Source organism: Gymnoscopelus braueri, assembly GCF_963280865.1.
Source record: "Gymnoscopelus braueri genome assembly, chromosome: 12".
Taxonomy (NCBI): Eukaryota; Metazoa; Chordata; class Actinopteri; order Myctophiformes; family Myctophidae; genus Gymnoscopelus; species Gymnoscopelus braueri.
Window position 1 is genome coordinate 22,550,862 of NC_137614.1, and position 23,637 is coordinate 22,574,498.

Sequence of the window (23,637 nt, forward strand, 5' to 3'; positions counted from 1 at the left end):
TAAGTATAGGATTAGTAACCTGCCAAAGTTTGTACTTTTTTCCCAAAATAATGAACCCTCATAATGAACCCTGATCATGAGTGGATGTATTTGCAGACTCAATCATTCTGTCAAGGTGAGAGGTGTTAAGTTCAAACATCTACATTACCAGAAATGCCTGGTGGTGCAAGAGAAAAGCTGAGGTTCCTCAAGTAGAAATGTGTGGATTTGAATCTTGGTCCCGGTGAATATTTATTTTTGGAAAATATTATATTGCACATTATAATAATTATTTATATATAATTATATATATATATAATAATAGGCGATGCATATGCAGGTAGGTTATATTAGGTAGGTTTTATTGTGGTCTTGTTTTCCCAGACTCTCACAAAATATGGCAATACTGACTTCCGAGTCCATACAACAACGCCGATACGCCGTTCATACGACGTCTATACGACGTCCAAGTCAGACCTCCGTAACCACCAAAAAACCCAAAACCAACCAGACATCTTATACAACGCCGATACGCCGTCCATACGACGTTTACACGAAGTCCAGGTCAGACCTCAGTAGTAAGTGGTCTCATGTTGTTGCCACGACACCTGCTGGCTGAAAAAAGTCAATGAAGGGCTTTATAAACGGCACTGACAACATCATTATTCATGATGGCATATTTGTATTGATGCATTCCAAAATAATGACCCAATGAACCCTGATCATGAGTGGATGTATAGCAGATTCAGTCATTCTGTCAAAGTGAGAGGTGTTAACTTCAAACATCTATTTTTACGTATGGTCCAGTATATTATTAATTCATATCAGTCACTGTATTCCAGTGGGGAAAGGCAGCCTACTGTAAGTCTTAAACAAAATATATAAAACATAACCCGAACCCTCAACAGTGGGATAAAATCAATATGGTAATGTCTTATGCAAATGAGCCATGCGGTCGAATGTAAACAAGTCGCTAGTGCAGTCTGGATCTGTCATGACCATCATGGATGAACTTCAACCTGGTGTTTGCACTTTCTCCATTTTTGACCCGTTCATTCATCTACAAAAACGTTTCAAATATAAAGTTTTTGACCCTGGCGAGGGTGGGAGTTCAAATTATGATTTCTGCTTTTAGTGTGGCTGCTCTATCCATAGCTCAGTCGGTAGAGCTCTTGACTTCTTCCGACCACAAGATCATGGGATCGAATCCCAGCACAGGAACCTTGACGTCTGAGCAATCTGGCCCCCACAGGTCTACTATCTTTTTTCGCCTTTAACATAAAGGTTGCTGGACAATATATAGAGGATGACATGCATAATTTATTAAATAATATAAAGGTAATATCAAATACATTGTAAAAAATTAGAGACATGACGCTTTATTAGCAAGACAGTCTTTTATTATATTATTCCTCATTTTGCTGGTTTCCCCTGAAATCTCGCCTGCCCTAAATGTAATTCCTGGGAACGCCACTGTTCCATGAGCTTCTGCAGTGCTGCTGTTCAGCCACAGAGAAGAACGCTGCACTGGTTTTGGGCTCCATGATTGGTCAAGTTCAAGGATTCTGTTCAAGGATCGACTTTCATGGTCTTTTATAGGAATATGTGAAGCCTGGCTTTACCATCCTGGCTTGACACGGTCTAGCTCGACAAAGTCGCTCCTTTTCAGCCTGGCTTGGCGTTCATGGAACCGAATAAACCAGGCTGTACGGACCAGACTTTGTCAAACCTGCATTTGACTTAAATCCAGGCTTATTTAATTCTCCTTTCGTGCAATAGGCCCCGGGTTGCCTTCCACCTCACCTGCAGCAACCTCTACCAACAAACACATGCATGGTTGCAAAAGGGAGAAATCTCCCCTCAAGGCGATTCCCCTTTGCTATGCAAAACCCTTCTCCATCGACCTCTTCCACCGTTGTCTGCTCTCATTCTTGTTCTGCTCACATCCTGTTCATTCACTGTTTGTTTTTTCATCAATTACCTCTCTCTCTCTCTCTCTCTCTCTCTCTCTCTCTCTCTCTCTCTCTCTCTCTCTCTCTCTCTCTCTCTTTCTCTCTCCAAGGGGCATTTACATATAAACAAGCAAAGATTTGGCTGTGCAGTATTCCTCAGGGCTAGTGCCATGGATTTACATCTGTAGGCATATAATTGGGTTCAAATCCCTCAGGCAGGTTAAACTATGATGTACTGTAGATACAACATAGTGCTGGGTTCAATTCCCATTTGATTCAAAGGGCATGCTGGATCTATGCTCTAGTTCTGAAATGGCTCCCATGTGGATCTCAGACTTCATGTGGAAAAATCGCCCAAGAGCGATCCACTATACTAGGCAAGCGAGTGGCCACGTGGAGCAGCTGATGGCCAGGATGGAGGAGTCTACACTCACACAGAGTTAAAGCCCTGTGTGTTTCAATATGAATCATGATACAACAAAGACTGGTAGTCTTAAGTTAAAAGTTACACTATGTAACTTTCCTGTTCTAACTTCTACCCCAGATTTGAACCTGGGTCTCTCTAGCATAAGTTCTGATTTTTTTTACCAGGAGGCTTGCCCAGGGGAGAAATTTAATTTGTGTCAGACCAGAAACAGGGTTGTGTCACACAGGATCTAAAGGCCCGATAGTATAAGTTATATTGCAACATAACATAACATTTATTCACAAGTTACATAATACAGCTTTAACTGGTTAAACTGTTACCTTTTTTAATTATGGCTAATTCAATCATGAGCCAGTCAATAATATCAACCCATCATAGAAAGTTTGTATTTTTGTGTATCTTATAAATGAGATACAAAAAACTGAGGAAATAATATGTCTGAATTAGAATGAATTTATTTGAGGCTAATTGTACTCAAAATTGTGTGATGTTTGGACCAAATCTGAAGTAATATAAATAATTAATATTATTTGGCCCTGGTGGGCCGAAGGGAAATATTTGGGGTAAAGGTTCTGCTCTGGCCTCCAGGGAGAGTGTGTGCACAGTTTGGTGCACAGATAGGTCCAACGGTGCTGGAGATCGGACGGACGGACACACACACAGACAGACAGACAGACAGACAGGGGCGAAAACATAGTGTCCAGCTACAGCCTTCGGCCTGGCGGAGACAATAACAAAATAATTATTAAGTAACCAACATATCTGCATAGTATAACTACTGTAGCATCTTTCAGTGCATGTCCAAGTAGAACAGTGATTATACCTCACTGTGTGTGGACCCCCAAATCATTGGCTTTAATGATAATATAACGTCATGGAAGTCATGTTCCAAAAAATATGTCATGATATATTTTCTTTAAAACCGTGAAGAATGTGTTGTCAATGTGATACAAATAAATAGGAACTTAACCACTTAAACCCCATATGGTTGAGCGGAGTCCCTCAGGGCTATTTTCAGTGAAAGCTTTCTCCACAATACGGATGCTGGGGTTTAACCACTTAAACCCCATATGGGTAACTGGAGTCCCTCAGGGCTCAATACTAGTGTATTTTTTGTTTTCTGTTATTGTGGGGAAAGCTTTCGCCGAAAACAGCTGATCGACAAGCTCAAAACGCGTCGTGTTGTGAGCTTGTCGATCGGCTATTTTCAGCGAACTGTGTTGATCGATCGTTAAATTAAAATAAACATGCTCTGAGAACGCAATGATTGGCTGCTCTGTTAAGGGGTCAGATGGGTGGGCCGCGGATGCTTTCAAGACTTTCAAGTGGGCCCTGAACCAGAAAAGGTTGGGAACCACTGAAGTAGAGTTTATAGATCTACAATGAGGTCAGGAGCTTTGGATGCCATGTTAACTGCACCGTCAGACAGTTAGAAGGCACTGAGGTTAAAGATATGGATCTGTGCTTGTGTTATGTGTGTGTGTTTGTGTGTGTGTGTGTGTGTGTGTGTGTGTGTGTGTGTGTGTGTGTGTGTGTGTGTGTGTGTGTGTGTGTGTGTGTGTGTGTGTGTGTGTGTGTGTGTGTGTGTGTGTGTGTGTCACCACCAATCAAAACAGGTATAGAAGATGGGTCAATCTTACGGAAGGCATGGCAGAACTCCTATCTCAAAACGAACCCATTTGTATTACTCTCTCTCTCTCTTCTCCCCTGTCTGTCTCTCCATCTCTGTGAAGATAAGAGAGAGAGGGGGGGAGTGGGTGAGAAATTGATTGAGAGAAAACATGGGAGAAACTAAATCGTGAAAGCAGAGGAGAGAAGGAGAAAGAGAGAGAAAATGAGAGAGAGAGAGAGAGAGAGAGAGAGAGAGAGAGAGAGAGAGAGAGAGGGAGGGAGGGAGGGAGGGAGTGTTCAACATTGATTCAGGTTAATGAACATAGATTGAAGGCCACCAGATCCCAGAGACCATAATAGCTAGCCTGACTGGGAGAAAAATGTCCAGCTCAGCATCACTCTGCCTATCACACACACACACACACACACACACACACACACACACACACACACACACACACACACACACACACACACACACACACACACACACACACACACACACACATGTCTTCTGTGGTTCCTGTCACAGACAAGGACACAATCCCCAGCTTACTACCTGTGAACACTGCCAATTGTGTTCATTGAAGCGTCCAGCTATAAGAGAGGAACTGCCGTCAGGAATCAAGCCGGATCTCTACAGTGGTGGCTAAGTGATTTACCTCTATACCACCCAGATACGTATTTGTATAACCATTTTGTTCTCTGTTAATGTGAAACTCATTGAGTGCTTTTTTTTTACTCCGTATGAAATCTGATATACAAATAAAATTAACTTGACTTGACTTGACACACACACACACACACACACACACACACACACACACACACACACACACACACACACACACACACACACACACACACACACACACACACACACACACACACACACACACACACACACACACACACACACACGCACTAGTATGCAGTCACACACACTTTATTTGTGTGTGCGTGTGTACAACATGAACAGGGGTCTCTAGTCTAGGGGACATACCACTCACTCACCGCCCCCCCCCCCTTCTCTCTTTCTGTCTCTCTCGGTCAGAGAGTGACACACTGAAAACCTCTCTATACTTTAAATGTTTAACATGGTGCCTGTATTTATGTAAAGTTAATGTGAGGAATCCTGTATAAATAGAAAGGTACTGCAGGTGCTGCTTCTAGATAGAGATGGGGGTAGAGTGTGCATCATGTGGAAAAGAAAGAAATACAGAGATGGATAGTCAATTAATGGGGGGACTAGTGACAAAGAGATCAAAATAAGAGAGAGAGAGAGAGAGAGAGAGAGAGAGAGAGAGAGAGAGAGAGAGAGAGAGAGAGAGAGAGAGAGAGAGAGAGAGAGAGAGAGAGAGAGAGAGAGAGAGTAAAGATGACCAGATACAGCAATGTTCTGTAAGAGGTCTTCTTCCAGTTGGTCTTAATGTTTAATTCATGTACTCCAACCCACCCACACTGACAGCCAGACCCAACCTGAGAAAGATGTTTCATTATTAAGATGAGCCACAGACAGACGGCATCCACATGAAAGATAGAAATTCTTTCATGATATCGTAACAACACCCAGCAAGTCTCTCTGGCACTATGGGCTAAACAGCCACAATGTAGAATGTATAGAGATTATTGGTTCCAGCACCACTATTGGAAGTGTTCAAGTTGAGTTTGGAAGATAAACACACAAAAGACAAATCCTTAGAAAGTAGCAGTAAGTTGTGAAGAGCAAGCTTAGCTGAGCAGATTTCTTTATCTTTTTTGAGATGTATACTAACCCAGCAAGCACAATGACGTCATGATGACGTTATGATGACGCCCGGTCATCACCCCGGTGACGTTCAGGACTAGGCCAGATCACAGCCCATATGGGGATGATCTTTACGTCATTTACAGGACGTCATCACCGGGACATCATATGGACATTTGAACAGCAATTTTGGGTGATGAGAAATGTGTTTAGATGACGTCCTGGAAGTGACGTTTTTGTGGTCAGGATTAATTTTGGTTGAAATCAGGTGATATTCTGGGCCAGATCTGACTTGTCTTGGTTTGACTTGATCTAGCCCCAATCGAGACGTCACTGATTGGTCCGGGTCCTGACTGTGCTTGCTGGGAATGCTATGAGTATGATAAGTATACAGTTTCCTTTTTATAGCATAGTATGCTATTCTATTTCTTGGAAGACATAGAGTATTGACAAACCTTCTGACAACATAGTATAATATTACCTTTTTACATACAGGAGTATAATATTTTGTTTTCTATAGTATGAATTTGAAGGTATAATATAGAATATTAATGACCACGCACGCACACACACGCGCACACACGCGCACACACACACACACACACACACACTTTTTTTATTTATTTATTGCCAAATTGGTCATGTGACATGATACTGACCATGATACTGACAAGTAAGACGCGCGAACGCTGGAAGCGAACACAGATTGACTGTGGCTGCTATATTTCAACCACACTGTAGTAGTGCACTCTGGCGCACTCAGGCGGCTGTATACAGGCAGTGCAGCTGCAGGCATTTCAGCACGGAGTTTCGAGTCACATGGGGGCGCGAGCCAATGAAACGTGAACACAGACGGACAGAGACACACACACACAACCCAAGCACGGTGACATAGGGTGCGTTCGGATATTGCGCACCGGAGCGCACTCGCCTATTAGTTTGTATTGGCCAGTGCGCTCAGTGCTGTATTTCCGAACGCACCCATAGTAAGCTCCACTTGGTCAGAGGCGCCGCGCCTCCTTCCGCGTTCGCAACCATGATACTGATGATTAAATAAGAAAAATAGGTTGCGCATCAACAATGGGTTTTCTCAGTGGAGTGCTAGAGACAAATCCAGTATACAGATATCAAAAGTAGTCTGATGAAGCCTTCATCAGAGGCTCATAGTCAAAACGCGTAAGCGTTCGTTTATTGGTGTGTGCCAATAAAAGGGACCTGGATTTTGGATAGGGGGGCACTGGCTCCAAAAAAGTTGAGAAACACTGGATTAGAGCCAGGCACAAACATAGAGGAAAGAAACCATCCTTTTTGGAACCAAGAGACTTCTCAATCTGAGTTTTGAACACACAATCACTGATTTATAAGGTTTACCACTGCATACACTCAACTAATTCTATTGTGTGGTCTTCAGTGAAAGATTTTTCCCCACAGTTTTGTATTATTTGTTTGATTTTATTGAGGCACTTGATTTATCTATTATTTGAGTTCATTTTGTTTTCTTCCTGGCAACAGTCTGATTCGATGTCTGTTTTTTTATTTTTATTGCATCAGTTTGATTTCATAGTTGTTTCAAACAGATAGAACCTTTGGTTTATAATCCTCTGACATGATCACTTGTGTCACATTGGCATGGAAGACGCAAGTGAGACCGAAATACTTGACCTTGTAGAATTTAGATTGGAAATTTGAAAACTTAAACTTAAACTTTGTGCTTACAAACCATTAACACAGCTCTCCTGCTTAAGAAACATGGAAGAAGCAAGTGAAAACGAAATGCATAAAAGCAGCCTGCGTTTTGAAAGCCCATGTCCCAGGGGGAAGCTCAAAAAGCTCTTGTCTTGGAGCAGTTTGCAGTATGCAAAGTTACAATGAGATAATGACTTGTTAAAGCCCAGTCCCTGAAAAAGCGAGAAACACTTCATAAAATGAAGTGTTTTGACAACATAAATAATGAAAGAACCCACATGGTCAAAACCGGTCATCAAATTTATGAGATGTGTACTGGACTCCAGTTGTCATACCACCACACCTGCTCCTACTTAAATACAATAACTGATTACTTCTGTCCCTCTTTGATACAGCATTCATTAGCTGTTGAACTGTTCGGTTTTGGTTATTAATAATAATACAATAAAAGGCGGAAGCATCTAAGTGGGTTTAGATATAGATTAATTCATCAATTATTATGACAACAAGCTAACAATTGACCTCTAGTGGTGACACTGCTTTATAATGCAGTTCCTTTCTACTTTCCAGGTAGACACATACTGTATTAATAGTGTGATCAAAAACATTTGAATGTTTCGACAAATAATCAGGACAGAAAACACAATAAACAGCAGGCACCATGAGTCCACAAAACATCAAACTTTGAAAAAAGAATAGAATCTTGACTTACAGTAGGAATAGAATGCCAACATGTCGGATAAAGATTGAAAAGGCTCTAAAGTACTGAGGTTCAGAGCTGTCTATTTCTGCACTAACCACTGACTTGATGGGTTGAAACCACATCTCAACATTTAAAATTTTAAGGTCTATGTCTGCAGAGGAAACTGAGCAAAATGATAACTTCTAGAAAGAAAATCCTCTGGCCAAATGGCTAAATTATTAAGTGTTGGCACATCCAAGAGAACCCTGGCCTGAATAAATTGACTAAACTTTAAGGTCTTCACCAGTTTTCAACCTATCTTCATACAATTGGTCATCACCAATGCTCATAATATGGTACCATTTTTTTCTACTCAGTCTCTCAGAGGGCTGTGGACAGTTCAGAAACCCGCCTACCAGTGACATCGTTAGGCAGGTTAGTTTTTTTTTTCAAACAAGATTTAATTAGTTTTATTAAATGTTTTTTATTAACATGAGAACAATGGCTTCCATTATAGCATGCAAACTTTCCATGAATAGAAAGCCAGCAGTTTTTATTAGCTTGGATTCCTCATCGATGATGTCACTGGTAGGCAGGTTTCTGAACTGTCCACAGCCCTCTTCTGAGACAAAGACCGGGTAGACAAAAATGGTACCATATTACAAAGAGCGTTAGTGAGGACCAATTATATAAAGATCGGTTGAAAATGGGAGTACTTTTTTTTTATTTTTTACTTTCAAATGAAGATAGCACCCAATCTATGGGTTATTGTCTGTTGCTTATTTTTTCATTTATAGTGCCCACTATGAGATAATGTGTTAGTCAGTCGTTTTTGTTTCTAAATGATGTTATTGGATCCTGTGCTGACCCCTGTGACAAAGCAAACACACAACTGTGTTTTTCTACCGTTACAATGCTGCCACCTTATGGCCAGTCCCCAGTAATAGCACATGTGATCAAAACTGTTTCAATCATTTGACCCTTCCCTCCTCCCTTGAGGACAGCATCAGTTAAATGACTATTATGAATATGACACAAAAACAAATTAGTTAATAAAAAAGAAGTTGACACCAGAAGTGACACGGTTGCAGTGGAGGTAGTAGTCATGTCTCTTTACTGTCATTGCATTACACTTTGATACAAAGGGACCAACGGAAACAATTTGAAATGGAAGATGAATGGCAAAACTACAAGCCAAGACAAAAAAAAAATTAACATATCTTTCCTTCCTCAGAGTTACTTATCACAACACATATAATATATCGCACATCCATTACAAGCTTAATTACACCCAGTTTCATTGTTAGGTTGGCACATTTACCGTAAACACGAACAGCAACAGATAAAAATAAGAAAATTATAAAAAGATGAAGATAAACCTCTGCAAGGTCATTCGTTTCTGCTCTGATTTTTTTCCAAATACACACATTAAAATAGACAACAAAAATAAAGTTTAGAAATGCACCAAATCAACTGAATAGATTTATGCAGCAGTGTTCCTCAACCTGTGGCTTTCATTTGATATTTTGGTTGCCGACTTCATAGTCAATGCCACAACTAGGGCTGGGATACTTAAGGATTTTAACGATTCCGGATCCTTAACGACTCCCTCTTAACAGTCCGATTCCTTAACAGTTCCCTTTAAACGATTCCTATAGGGGGTTCCAAATGGACCCTTACATGTCTGTAACTCTGAGTGTACAAATGGAACCAAATGGACCCGTAAGGGTCGATTTGGTTCCATTTGTACACTCTCACTGTTAGATGGTGCTTGACATTAAAAAGTTTGAGAACCACTAATATCGTAATTGTATAGCAGACGTGAAGTCCACATACCAGCGCTGACAGTGTGTTTAAAACCAGTTCAGGAAATGGTTTCAAATGTGATGGAACCGATTCCGGTTCCTCAAAGTTGGATCCAGTTCCTTCGGTTCCGCATCCCAACCCTAGCCACAACTAGCGTCCCAGTGCAAACTCTGAGGCACACAAGGGTTAAAGTGTTCCCATATTCCCAGCATTAATGTTTTAGTGCCTGTTGATGGAGTAGTACTCTAGCGCATGGGTTCCCAAACTTTTCAGCCCGCGACCCCAAAATAAGGCGGCCATTGACTCGCGACCCCACCTAAACCTGGAGGTAATTTATGCACATAAACTTGCACGTTCGGTGCGCATTTGAAATGTATTAAACTGGTAAAATGTACTATTTGTAATCATTTTAGGTTGTATTTCATCCATTCTGTTGATTTTTTTAAATTATTTTTTTATGACCCAAAATAATTTCGCGACCCCACCGTCGACCCCGACTTTGGGAACCCCTGCTCTAGCGCACCTCTGGAATTGGAAGTACTACTGCTAGGGAACCCTGTCTTAGATTTAATGTCCCCTTAGATTTAAAGCACTGTTATTTTCTTGCCTCTTATTGTCATATTGCCAGTCTAAAAGCCTCAGGAGTTGGAATTAAGATGGAAGTCAATTGTGCTGAAAACTGGATTCAACTATAGGAATAAATGTGGCCACCATTAGTTAATAAACACTAATGTATGTGATTCATATCTGACATAGTTGTTGTATTAGATATGTTGGATAGTAGGTTGAGGGTTTATTCTATGCGCAAACATTAAACAGAGTTCACATAATGTCAGACCTATAGACACAATTAAAAAAAGATTCATCTTTTTGAATTGTCTGGTTAGTTCATACTGATGTTTACAATGTTCGGGGTGAAGACAATGAACACATGTGAGATCCCTTTAAAATGGAGACAATGGTTGAAAACCTGGAGGCACAGTTTCAGAAGTCTGAGGTTGATCTAGATTACATTGGGAAACGTCTGCAGGTGGACTTCATCACCGATGCCGCAGAAAACGGCTCTTCTGTCAAGGAAAACCCAGCGAGATTACTGGAGAACCTCGTGGCCATCAAAGCTAAACATGCAGCCCTTTGAACACAAGTTCTGAGAGCATGGACATGGTCTCTCCCTTTCCGGCTTTTGGACCAGTTCTAGAAGTTTCTGAGGTCGTGTTATGTTTAATTCCCATTAAAACCCTTAAAAAAAAGGACGTCACCTGTGACGTGAACCTGTTCTCTACTAGGAGTTGATTTGGTAGGCTTCAGAGACAGTCTCCAGTTTAAGCCACCAACAATGAGACAAACCGCTAATGCCTAATTTATGATCCGTCGCACGGTGGTGTTGCATGCTGAAAATAGCAGACATTCAAGCTCACGTGTCCCAGATGCAACATGTCGTGGACTTAAGGCAGTAAGCCATGTTTTTATTCCTTCCATTGTTTTCAATGGTAGGGGAAACAGAGTGGGAAACCTAGAGTGGCCTAGTGGTTCGAGTGAGAGCTAGTGATCTGAGAGTTGCCTAGTGGACACACAGTCCAACTGCCTCTTAACTAAGGGTTGATTTATACTTTGTTGTGCGCAAGAAATAGCTCATCTGCAAGCTCGCAGCATATTTTAGATGTGTAGATTGCCTATTTTTGGTGCGCGACCAAGTACAAATCAGGCCCAATACTCCATAGTATAACGGTGGTGCTTCCCAAAAAGAACTGAAGATCGGTTCTTTTCAGCAAGCCACTAGCCTGGCTCCACCCCCTGAATCGTTTGCCTCGCATTCAGGGTCTGGCGACGCTGTCGAAGGCTGGTGTTTCTCGGTTGAAAATCTGTATGACGAATCGGGATCGGGATAATCCAGTATGAACCAATCGCGTTGGTTCATAGTGGAGTCCCACTTTGGCCACGCCCCCATCTCAGAAATCGGCTGCATTGAGAGGACTTTCAGACTGAATGATGGAGTGAAACGAAATGAAAATTCAGGCTGAGTGTCAGACTAGCAAGCCACACCATTGTGCGATGAATCATGAATTAAGCTTTAGTCTTCAGCAGAGAGAGACGAAAAGACAGGAGACACAAAAAAAAGTCCTACATCAAAGCTGAAATACAATAAAAAGAAATTGAGATGACTCCCCAAAACAAATCTACATAAAAAAATAGAATAATAATAAGTAAAACTAAAAGCTTTGTCAGGCTCTAACTAATGGTCAGTGTACATTAAGTGAACTATGGCATAGCAGCAGTGTCCAGTCAGGTGCCATGGACGGCTGAGTGCAGGCAAGGTTTCAATTCCAACCAACCAGACGCTTCACAAGGGTCATTTCAATGAACTAATGTTCTTCATAATCATCTAAATCGGTTACTTTGTCATACAATGGTGTCGCGCAAAAATAATGAAAAGTTTCGATCTACAAACTCATAAACAAACTCACATCGTGACCCAGCTTGTAGATTGGCTATTTAAAAATAAATAAAATGTGACAAAGGAATTTCAAAATTTCCCGCCAAAATAGATTGTAAAAATCTATAATTTTGTTTATAATCAATTAACATTTCAAAATGTTTCCCCAAAATATAATTATTTTAATAAAATAGTTTAATTATAATGGATTAAATCGATTAGTTCAGTTATTAACTGTTGCATCCCTACTTGTTTGCCTCACTCTGGCTGAAGGAGCGTAAAAACACCTGGTGTAGTGCCTTTAGTATAACTACCGGTAATCATTAATACAATGAAACTACCTAAACTGTAAAGCAAAGTAGGGTTGTCACGATACCAGAATTTTAAACTTCAATATCATATTTGTGTATTAAAAAAAGAATACTCAATACCTCTTTCAATACCACGGTAAAAAAATATTTTTTATTTTTCTTTTCTTTTTGTCTACAGGAAAGTCTATAATTTGACTTGATGGTATAAATCTTACATTTATTTGAATTGTATGTTTTGTTATATTGAGCACTACAGTATTATTTAATACTTTACTTTGAAGCAATACATTTGAATGTATGAATACATTTAATTCATACATAGGAATGGATGGACATTAATCGACTGAGGCCAGACTGGTCCATAAAAAGGAAGAGAAAATGTGCACATATAAGTTACATAACATCCACAGGTTGAGGACCAGGTGATTTTCTTCACTGGTTCATCTGTGCAGCCATGGGTTGAAATTTCTTTTTTTTTAATGCTTCTCGTTCGTTCTTTGTAGCATAGGACTATTAACGGAATCATATAATTTTAAACACATGGTATTGCCTTTTGACAACCCTAACGGTCGCAAAGTAATTTCAATCCAATATCGACAGCACTTCTCGTCTACATTAAAGGGGGAAGAATGTCCTCTTGTCCAAGGAGTTTTGGTTGGCTTGTCAGGTAGACTCAACGATTCAATACAATTACTATAACCTGAGCAGGGTAATGCCTGGTTGGAATAAATTCAAACAAAATGCACTCAGCCCTCCCTGAGCCTCGATTGGCCACCGCAGGCATCGAGCAAAGAGGGAAGTAGGTAGAGTAGCTAAGTAAATTAACTACAGGGTAATTTCCTTAATAAAAGTGGGTTGGCGGAGCTATGTGACGTCCCTATTCAGAAACAACCCTCTGTTCCTCTCTAGAGCACTGTATTTAATGAGGGCACGGGGGTCACAGCTCGCTAGTAGTTAAAGAGACTGCACTGAAACAGAGAGGTCATACTGTTGGTTCAAATCACCCTCAAAAAAGCGGCCAGTGTGTCCATGAGCGACACACTGGACCGATTGCGTGCTCTCTCGCGACGGTTGGCCATGGACGAGAACTTCAGATAAATTAAAAGGCAGTGAAATGAAAACACAGTGAATTGTAACACTGATTCTGAGTCAGCTCTTTTCTCCACCGATAGTCATTAACCACTTTCGGAAATAGACGATCTACAAGATCTCAACGCGGCATGATGGGACACGTTGTGAGCTTGTAGATCGGCTAATTTAGAAATATTTGAGTTTTTTTTTATAATGACATGCCCAAAATTGGGATGCCAGGGTTAAAGTGGTTAACTTTTGGCCCTGTCTCTGTGGTCAGGAAATATCGGCGTTTAATGTCTATTTATTGGATGGAATTGGATGGCAGTGGTTTACAGGTTAGAGAAGTCTGACCTCATGACCTTCAAATCACCAGTTTGAATCCTGAACTGGGACATTCTGTGAAAGGGGAGACATGAATGACCAGTCACATTTAAACTTCTGGAGCATTCTATTAAGAAACATGGAGGACCGTTTAAGGTAGAGGGCTGTACTACAATACCTTCTCCAGCACAGCAAGACCTAAAGCAGTGGGTCTTGAACTCCTCCAGTCACAGACAACCGGAGTACTGCTGATCTTCTATGCTACCAGTTGAAATCAGTGGCTGATGTAGACACCAGGTGAATGTAATTAAATCCCTGGTGGAATAGGAGACCAGGAGTAATCCCCAGGACCAGAGCAGAGAACCCACTGATCTAACGGCTGCTTTCTCTACCCAACGCCTGAACCCCCCAAAGTTTGTATGTTTTACACTCATCTTGCCTTTCTCCCCCTTCCTCTTCTTCCCTGCTTGTGTGCATGAGACGTGTGTGTGTGTGTGTGTGTGTGTGTGTGTGTGTGTGTGTGTGTGTGTGTGTGTGGCCACTGGCTTGCAACTTCAGTCGGAGTTCCCCTCCCCTGTGGGGTGTGTGGTTTTGGTGCCCCTTGGTGGTGTGACAGTGTCACAGCAGGTCAACAGCGGTTCTGGAAGAGCTGCTCTACGACGGAGGAGTCGGCCAGCGTGGAGATGTCGCCAAAGTCACGCTCCCCGCACGCAATCTTACGCAGCACCCTGCGCATGATTTTACCTGGAGGAGGCAGGGGGGAGAGAGAGAGACAGAGTGTGAGAGAGTGAGAGTGAGAGAGGGAAGGGATATGCGTTTGTGATGGACGAGTTATTTGATTTGTATAATTTGCACGATGCAATTAACAACTGAATGTTCTCGATGTACTGACAGACTGTAATCTGACCTGATCTGGTCTTGGGGAGGCCCGGTGCATTCTGGATGTAGTCTGGTGTGGCAATGGCTCCGATCTTTTCCCTCACTGGAAAAGACAATGAAAATGGTTTGATCACACACACACAAACATATTACTAACCTTATGCAGTGGTTTTCGCTAAGCTTATAGGGCATATCAGTGGCGGACATTTTCTGGTTCCACTTCAAAATAGTCAATGCATTTTTCCCATTGACATTTCCAAAAATATTTATATCAATTATTTTATCCCTAGAATCAAGCCATCCAGGGTCCTGGTGAATCATGACCATAAAACGTTTGATTCTGTGAAAAAAACGTTTTTGAAAACGGCAAAACAAAGGGTATTTATTAAATATAGTATATCATATAATTAAAAATAAAATAAAATAACAGAAAAAAATTTTTGAATCCGTGATTCGCCAGGACCCTGGATGCCTTGATTCTAGGCTTAAATGAATTGATATAAATATTTTTGGAAATGTCAATGGGAAAAATGCATTGACTATTTTGAAGTGGAACCAGAAAATGGCCGCCACTGCTATGCCCTATTGTGTGTAAACAGTATACTGTAAGACTACATTCATACAAACACACACACCTTGTCTCTTTAGCTCTGCCTCCAGTGTGATGTTGTAGGTGACTCCATCAGTGAGCGTTACGAAGCAGTACAGACTCTCTCCTTTGACCGGGTGAGGTCTGCCCACCACCGCTGCTTCTGCTACAGCCTCGTGTTCTACCAGCGCCGACTCTACCTCCGCTGTACTCAACAAATGACCTGAGAGAGAGAGTACAGAGAGACAGAGAGAGAGAGTATATAGAGTACAGAGAGAGAGAGAGTATATAGAGTACAGAGAGAGAGAGTATATAGAGAGTACAGAGAGAGAGAGAGAGAGAATATAGAGAGTACAGAGAGAGAGAGTACAGTATATAGAGAGTACAGAGAGAGAGAGAGTATATACAGAGAGAGTACAGAGAGAATGAGTACACAGTAAAATCCTCAGTGTTGGAGAGTACAAATTTACCAAATGGACATCAATTTGGTACTTGATTTTATTACCTTAGTAAACCTTTCCATTAACACTTTATGTTTTCAATCGCTACTTTAAAGTCTTTTTTAAATCATCATGATATGTGTTTAGTAAATTATGGTCCCATTACTTTTAAAATGAATGATAAAGTAGGGTATGTTTCTAGGGTTTCTACTGGTTCTACCGAGTGAAGACCCACCCTCGCTGCGGTTGCAGCCAATAGCATTGATTTACGGTAGCATTTCGGACCGGATATAGAAAGATGCCGGATTTGAAATTGCTGAAAAACAGGCTTCAAAACGGGTCTGTAGAAACCAATGGTGTCACTTTGTCTATTCTTTTTTACAGTCTACGGCCCAGACAAACACATATCCAAGTCCGGTCTGTCCAATCAGGAAGCTTACCCGAGACGTTCAACATGTCGTCAATCCTCCCTGTGATCCAATAATAGCCATCCTTGTCTCTACGGCAACCTGCAGGATCAAACAAGCAGTTAAATACTAGATATTGATCATCAATATACACTTCCATTCTGTTCTTAAACCGTTTCCATGACTAAATGCATTGTGTTGTTCTTGGATGAGAATGGACAGATTGGATTAGATCTTCATACTGATGTGTTCTGCTAAGAAAGTTTAGATTTTAGTAAAAAAAAATATATATATAAGAGAGAAGAGCAGCTCACATGTACCCAAATGTTTAATTTGGGAGCATCTAAAACAGTGTGTGGAAAGCCTATCTTTTCTCAAGTACTATTTTTTTGTCCTGCACCCGTTTTAGTTTTATGTGGATGTGTGTGCATTTTCTTGGACTGTAACCGCAGCTTACTATGCCATGTTTTCACAGGTATGTCTCCCTGTTTTCCTCACCGTCTCCAGTGACGTAGTAACCAGGGAACTTCTTGAAGTAGGTGGTCTCAAACCTGGGATGGTTCCCGTACACCGTCCTCATTATACCAGGCCAAGGCTGCTTAAATACCTGGACAAACACATACAGTCGTCACATTCTGGACATGGATTACACACCTGGACCTGCACTGCTTTGGCACAAAGTTGTACATACTGTATGGACTAGTTGTGAGCTTGTAGATCTGCTATCGTCTGTGCGCACCTAATTATAACTCAGGCTTAACACGACGAGAGATAGACAAACATAATGCTCAGGTTTACAACACAATTGTCCTCACCAGGTATCCTTCGCTTGGTCCCTCCAGCTCCTCCCCCGACTCATTCAAGATGGCGGGCACCACGCCAAAGAAAGGGAAGGTCTGACACAGGAGAGGAGGAAACGGTTCCATCATTTATCGTTCATTTATCGTTCATTCATCCCTGTCTGCTCCTTTATGACATGTTCTTCTTGTTACTTCTTGTTAGATTGGTTGGCTATGTTTGAGGTGAGATGTCAGCATGCTTCTGGGTCTCTCATCTTTCTGTGCTTTTGTTGTTTCACGTAATCACTTTAGCATTGTGTAAATAAAGCTAACGATAAAGAAACTGATAGTAGCAGAAACCAAAACTCTGTATTAATCATGATTCAATGTGGCTCAATGGGTATAGTAGGGCACTAACATTGTCAGGGTTGGGGGATCTCTCTAGTAAACTGCAGTCGCTGTACAGCAGGGCACCAGTGTGCCAATAACAGAATATACTTACAGCTGAGCCTGGCTTCATGGGCGTGGCTGCAGGTAGAGGAGTCAACACATGTCCACCCTGAGAAACAAGACAGACAGCAGAGTCTATTTAACCCTCCGACTGATTACAGAAGAAACAATAAATATAACAATAAAGGTTTTAATCTAGAATAGTACTAACGGTTTCAGTCTGCCAGAAGGTGTCCACTATGGGACATCTGCGGTCTCCCACCACGTTGTAGTACCACTGCCATGCCTCAGGGTTGATGGGCTCTCCTACTGTACCCAGCACCTTCAGAGATCCACGATTATACCTGGAGAGAGAGTGAGGGCAAGAGAAATTAATAGAGACAGAAAGAGATGAACAGAAAGAGAGAGAAATTAATAGGGAGAGAGGACACGAGATGATACCAGGGAGAAAAGAGCTGGCAGGCAAATCATGTTGATAACTGGAGAAGCTCTTTCAATTTACTTAATTCAACATTTGAGTCAACGTTCAAGTTTGATGATCTTCGACAGACAAACAGACAGTCTTACTTGTGCACAGGATCATTGCCATACTTCATCAGCATTCTGATGGCAGTAGGAGCGGTGTAGAATTTGGTCACATGGTATTTGTCTACGATCTCCCACATGCGACTCACATCAGGGTAGGTGGGCAGGCCCTCAAACTGAACACACACACACGTCATTCTCATGAGAAATGTAAGGAGGGTAAGTGTTGGCAAAACAAACATGGTATTTTATCAGCAAGATGACCTCGCTGACATACAGTAAAAGACAGGTATATGAACTACTGAATAGCAGTTCCTTGGTCCAATCTAGGCCTCCATGCTTAATAGACCTGTAGTACTGGTAGAATGGGGGAAAAAACTGTGTGGATTGGAGTAGGGAACCAGAGCTACAGTATAGAGGATTGAGTCATGTGAAGGTGCTGTGGACCTCATTTAACATTTTACAGCTCATGTTCCTCTTCAGTCTACAGAAGATTTTTAACACAGGTTCTCTAATAGTAAGGCTGCATGATTATGACTGAGATTATATTAATATTGATAAAAAATAATAATTAGATACTATTTATACTATACAATGTCTGTTGTTTATTGTGCTCATCTCATATCTTTGGCCAAATAGTGCTTTTGTGAGCCTGATGGATGGGGAGATGGGTTATACATTGTTCTGGTTACTAACCATTGTGCAATTGCCAACTTTCACGATTACATTATTGCGAAACCTAAAATAACTCTTTTCAATTGCTTTCAATTAATTGTGCAGTCAGCCGCCCTACTAAATAGTACCAGCAAGGGATACATCACAACCTGCATATTGTGCATTATGTTACAGGGCATTCAGATTGTGGTTTAACACAAACTATAAGCATTGTGTGGTGGTTTCAGGAGCCACCTGCTGGCAAAGGTTCATACAGAGGCCAGGACAAAATTATGTCAGAGCAATAAATGTCAGACATTAAGATGAATTAAGGATCTGGTAATGGCTCAGAGGGCAGCAGCCTTATCTCCCAGCTACGTGGAAAAGTACACTCCATTCTCAATGTTTCATCATTATCTTAATCTGAAACTAATGACACACAGTAATGCCTTCAACCACACGAACCCTAGCGTCCCTATTCTGGGGGCGAACATTCGGCAAAAATAACAAATCTACAAGTTCACAATGCATTGCGACACGTTGAGAACATGGAAATCGCCTTTTTACAGCAAATAGATCTGATGTGGAGGAGAAAAGGAGCAGACAAAAATAGAGCACAGGGGACCCCAGCAAATTAAGTATATAGGGTTTAACTGGTTAATAGTAGTTAGATATAGAATAGAAGTCAGCTTAAACTCATTTATTCATCAAATATATTTTTTTCAAAAACTACTTTGCTCTGGACTGACCCATTGTAGTCACACAATGTACGTTTTTAACTGCCATGCACAGCGTGGGACTACACATCCCACAATCACAGCTCTGTACTTCAAATCCGATGATCCCAGCAGGGCTTCGGACTACAAATCCTCCCTGGTCTCTCCACTCACCAGGACACTGGTGGCCCCGTTGGCCAGTGGGCCGTAGGTGATGTAGGAGTGGCCAGTGATCCAGCCAATGTCTGCAGTGCACCAGTAGACGTCATCAGGCTGGTAGTCAAACACCAGTTTGAAGGTGGTGGCAGCGTAGAGCATGTAGCCACTGACCGTGTGGAGCACACCCTGAACCACACAGATAAGGTATGGTTAGGTGTGTGTGTGTGTGTGTGTGTGTGTGTGTGTGTGTGTGTGTGTGTGTGTGTGTGTGCGTGAGAGACAGGGATGGGATGATAATCGTTATTGTCGTTTATCGTGATAAAAAAACGCTCACAATAAATCGTATCACAGAGATTTTTATTTATCGTGAAATTGTCCTCCATCATACACTAGGATGAATTAGCTTTTGTTGAGCTGCAAATTCAGTACCACTTAACCCTCTATACTGGAAAAAACGGACCTGGAAAGAGCGTATTTGATACGCTCTTATTTCACTCTACACAAATCAATAGCAGATCTACAAGCTCGCAACGCGTTGAGAGCTTGCAGATCGTCCCATCCGTAGTGTGTGTGTGTGTGTGTGTGTGTGTGTGTGTGTGTGTGTGTGTGTGTGTGTGTGTGTGTGTGTGTGGCGTGTTATGTACCTTAGGTTTTCCAGTGGAGCCACTGGTATAGAGAATGAATAGAGGGTCTTCAGAGTCACACCACTCTGGTTCACACTCATCTGATGCGTCACACACCAAAGTGTGCCAACACAGATCCACCTCTGGGTTCCATGGAACCTGGTAGAATACACACAAACATACACACAAACACATGCAATCACAATCACAGATTCATGCACACACAGAGATGTATGCAATCACACAAAATGCACACACACAACATAATCAGAGACATGCACACGCATGAATGCATGCGCACACGCACGCACGCACACAAACACACACAAACACACACACACACACACACACACACACACACACACATAGATTAAGCAAGGTAAGCAGACACACATGTACAGATAACACAAACAGACAGAATACAGAAGTAGTATACAGAAATACGTGTACAAATAAATAAATACATTTACAAACAGACAAGAGGCAGAAAAACTAATATAAGCAGCAGAGAATGACTCAAAACAATATAATAATGGTCATGAATGACCAATTATTAATAGAGAATGCATAACAGTCAAAACAACTAAATGTCTCTACATTGTGAAAAACACAAACCAAGAGTGAGAGAGAAAACGTTAGTTTGAAAACAGACATGCCTCTCTAGCTACTGTCACTAGAAGTGAAGTGAACAAAACAAAAAGTGAAGAAAGTGTGACTAAAGTGACTACAGTGATTGTGCATGAGAGCGAATCAGGTTGGAGTTGGAAAAGTTACAAACATACAAGCAGGTCATTGTAACTTATTCCATACGAGTCAATCAGAACGGGGGCGAACATGTTGTGAAATCATGGGTGTGACTAAAGCCTAATTTATACTTCATCGTATGACCTGTTGCTCGCCAAAAATAGCCTAACTACAAACACTGCTATTTTTCGCAAGTGACACCGTCATATGAGGGAGTATACAGTAAATTAAGGGGATAAGATACCACAAGGCAGCAGAGACAGATAGGATCACGACAAGAAACAAATGGGAGTTCAGGGTTCATAACAATTACTGAGTGCTTGTTTTAGTCCCATTGGTACTTTATGTGGCAGACAATATTGATCAAACCCAGAGAGCCGAGTGGCTTCTGTTTGATTAGCAGCTCGCCCCAGTTCTGATCCCAATTCGCCATCGTTCACACAGAAATACATTTCCCACAATGCTGTTCTCAGGGTTAGAGGCTAAAATGTAACAGAGCCAACTTATCATATTCACCTTAAAAAGTGTGATGGAGCCCTGTGTTCTTTCATTCAGCTATAAAACAAATATACTTTCCCTCATTTCAAATAGGGTGGTTTTTCGGAAGAAACCGATGGGTGACGTCATGGATCCCTTAGTCCATATATTTTACAGTCTATGACATAAACCCACTGTGCCAGAGAGCAGGTTGTGGAATTTATAATATGGTATAGGGAGGTCAGGCAAGGCGCCAAGTTCTTCAGACAGATTATCTGGCTGCTGAAGGAGAACACATGAGTTCACCTCTGGTCCGTGAGACAAATGGTAAACTAATAACCTATTTTTCTGATAAACAGTGAGAATAAGGGGTCAGTCACCTGTTTCTTGATACAAGATTAAGTGAACATTTTGTAAAGAGTAAGACTTTGTATGAACACAGAAGTATGAATCTATACAAAATGTGAATCGGCACATCATTTATTTTCTTTTGTACAAAGCACTATCATTATATTTTCTCTGGATATATTCTTGGTCATCCCACCAGGTGCTGAATAAATCCAGTGAGAACAGTGACTCATTTGTGCTTTAATAAAATCACAAACTAAAATTAACTTATCCAGGCATGATGGTGATCGAATTTGATTCTATTCTTAACAAGCCAAGACAAACATGACAGACCCCCGATTCACTGTGTGTGCGTGTGCTTGTGCGTGTGTGTGTGTGGGGAGAAATGACCAGATAGCTAGGTAGTTAGCAAAGACACACACACAGCTCCACCCTTGAGACAGCTGGTCACAGGTTGTGTTACATTGTGTGCACGTAACACCTGGGACAAGCACAGGTGAAAATCAAACACCCCTAAGGATCTTTTTTTTAACTCTACCGAGAAGAACACAAACTTAAAAGAGTGTTAACAAAGGGCCAAGAACGATAGGTGTTAGCCCCAAAACCCACCGCAACAAACAGAATGCATACTTAATTCCATCATCAATTGAAATTTGGAAAAAGGTCAAGGTTTTGTTTCTTTATGACATCATCAATAGAAATGTCCAAGGTTCTTGAGACAAACATTTTCAAGTTTTTCAAGATGATTCAGTCATGATTCAGTTTTCTGAAGCACGTAGGAGTAATAGGTGTGAATTCTGCTTTCTGGAGTGGATTTTCACTTTTAAATAAATAAATGAGTTAGTAGTAGTTTCTTTGCAGGGGAGGAATGTGAAAATACCTGGGGAACAGGGCGTGTTTTCTTTACTTTCCCTGTCTGCTTCTCCTGCTACAGGGATGGATGGATGGATGAATGGAAGGAGGAGTTAATAGGAGAGGAAAATGTTTATGTCAGAAACCAAAAATCATGAATGAACCCAAAGAGAAAGAAGCACGGCCACAATGTCATCTGTAATCATGACAATGAAACAAGGTTTTAGAAGTGCAACTTAAATAAATCAAGGTGAGCTTCTCTGGGGGTTAGGCTAAAGTCAAAAGGTTTTGGCTAGCAGGTTTGTTTGTACATTTAGATCCATCTGAAAAGCTTCAGGGCACAAGCAGTCAGTTGGTTATTTGCAAAGTCCCTGTGCCTTATAAATGAGATTTTTGAATAGTTTGAAGACACTTTTGGAGGGACAATTAATGTGCAACATGAGTGACAGCCTGATCCAAGAACATATACAGTATAAAAAGATCCAGTGCTAAGATGAAATGGCTTCAGCATTGTTCTAGTGAAAAATGATTCCAGGGAATGACTGGGAAGCAGGGGGTATGGGAGCAAAGCAATGGTGAATGTTATTGGGATAAGATGACAGCAAAATAATATGTAATGAAAAGGGGAATAGTTCCTTTGTCAGGGTAAAGAAGTCTTCATGCACTGTTAATCTTTACATACCACCTTCCCAACACATTCACTGATATATGCTCCAATATCATCTATCCACAAGTTTCCTAGGGCGTTGTGGGCATCACTTCCTGTCGATTTGATCAGGTATATCAGGGATCAAATCGACAGGAAGTGATGCCCACAACGCCCTAGGAAACTTGTGGATAGGGTGTTAGTACTTCTCATAGACTGGTAGCTGGTCTAGTTCAGGCTTCTTTTAATGTAGTCTGGCCTGGTGTGAAATGACCTGGTTGCTGTATGGTTCCCTCAATAGTTTCAACCTTTTTCTTTC

The 23,637-nt window shown here is 41.2% G+C and overlaps 1 protein-coding gene across 3 annotated transcripts in view; it reads right to left on the minus strand.

Annotated features, from left to right (window-relative positions):
• Positions 1–11,641: 11,641 nt before the first annotated feature.
• LOC308097488 (acetyl-coenzyme A synthetase, cytoplasmic-like) overlaps positions 11,642–23,637 on the minus strand; it is a 28,275-nt gene continuing 16,279 nt past the window's right edge. For 2 of the 3 annotated variants that reach the window (XM_080445283.1, XM_080445282.1), the window contains exons 9-20: positions 22,701–22,748; positions 20,273–20,410; positions 19,644–19,814; positions 18,142–18,275; positions 17,786–17,918; positions 17,627–17,683; positions 17,161–17,241; positions 16,844–16,952; positions 16,379–16,447; positions 15,545–15,721; positions 14,938–15,012; positions 11,642–14,774 (exon numbers count right to left, since the gene is read on the minus strand). In XM_080445283.1, the coding sequence (XP_080301409.1) occupies positions 14,659–14,774; positions 14,938–15,012; positions 15,545–15,721; positions 16,379–16,447; positions 16,844–16,952; positions 17,161–17,241; positions 17,627–17,683; positions 17,786–17,918; positions 18,142–18,275; positions 19,644–19,814; positions 20,273–20,410; positions 22,701–22,748 (1,308 nt within the window). In that variant the 3' untranslated portion in view covers positions 11,642–14,658. The remainder of the gene's footprint in view (positions 14,775–14,937; positions 15,013–15,544; positions 15,722–16,378; positions 16,448–16,843; positions 16,953–17,160; positions 17,242–17,626; positions 17,684–17,785; positions 17,919–18,141; positions 18,276–19,643; positions 19,815–20,272; positions 20,411–22,700; positions 22,749–23,637) is intronic. The other variant, XM_080445284.1, reaches the window with a different exon arrangement.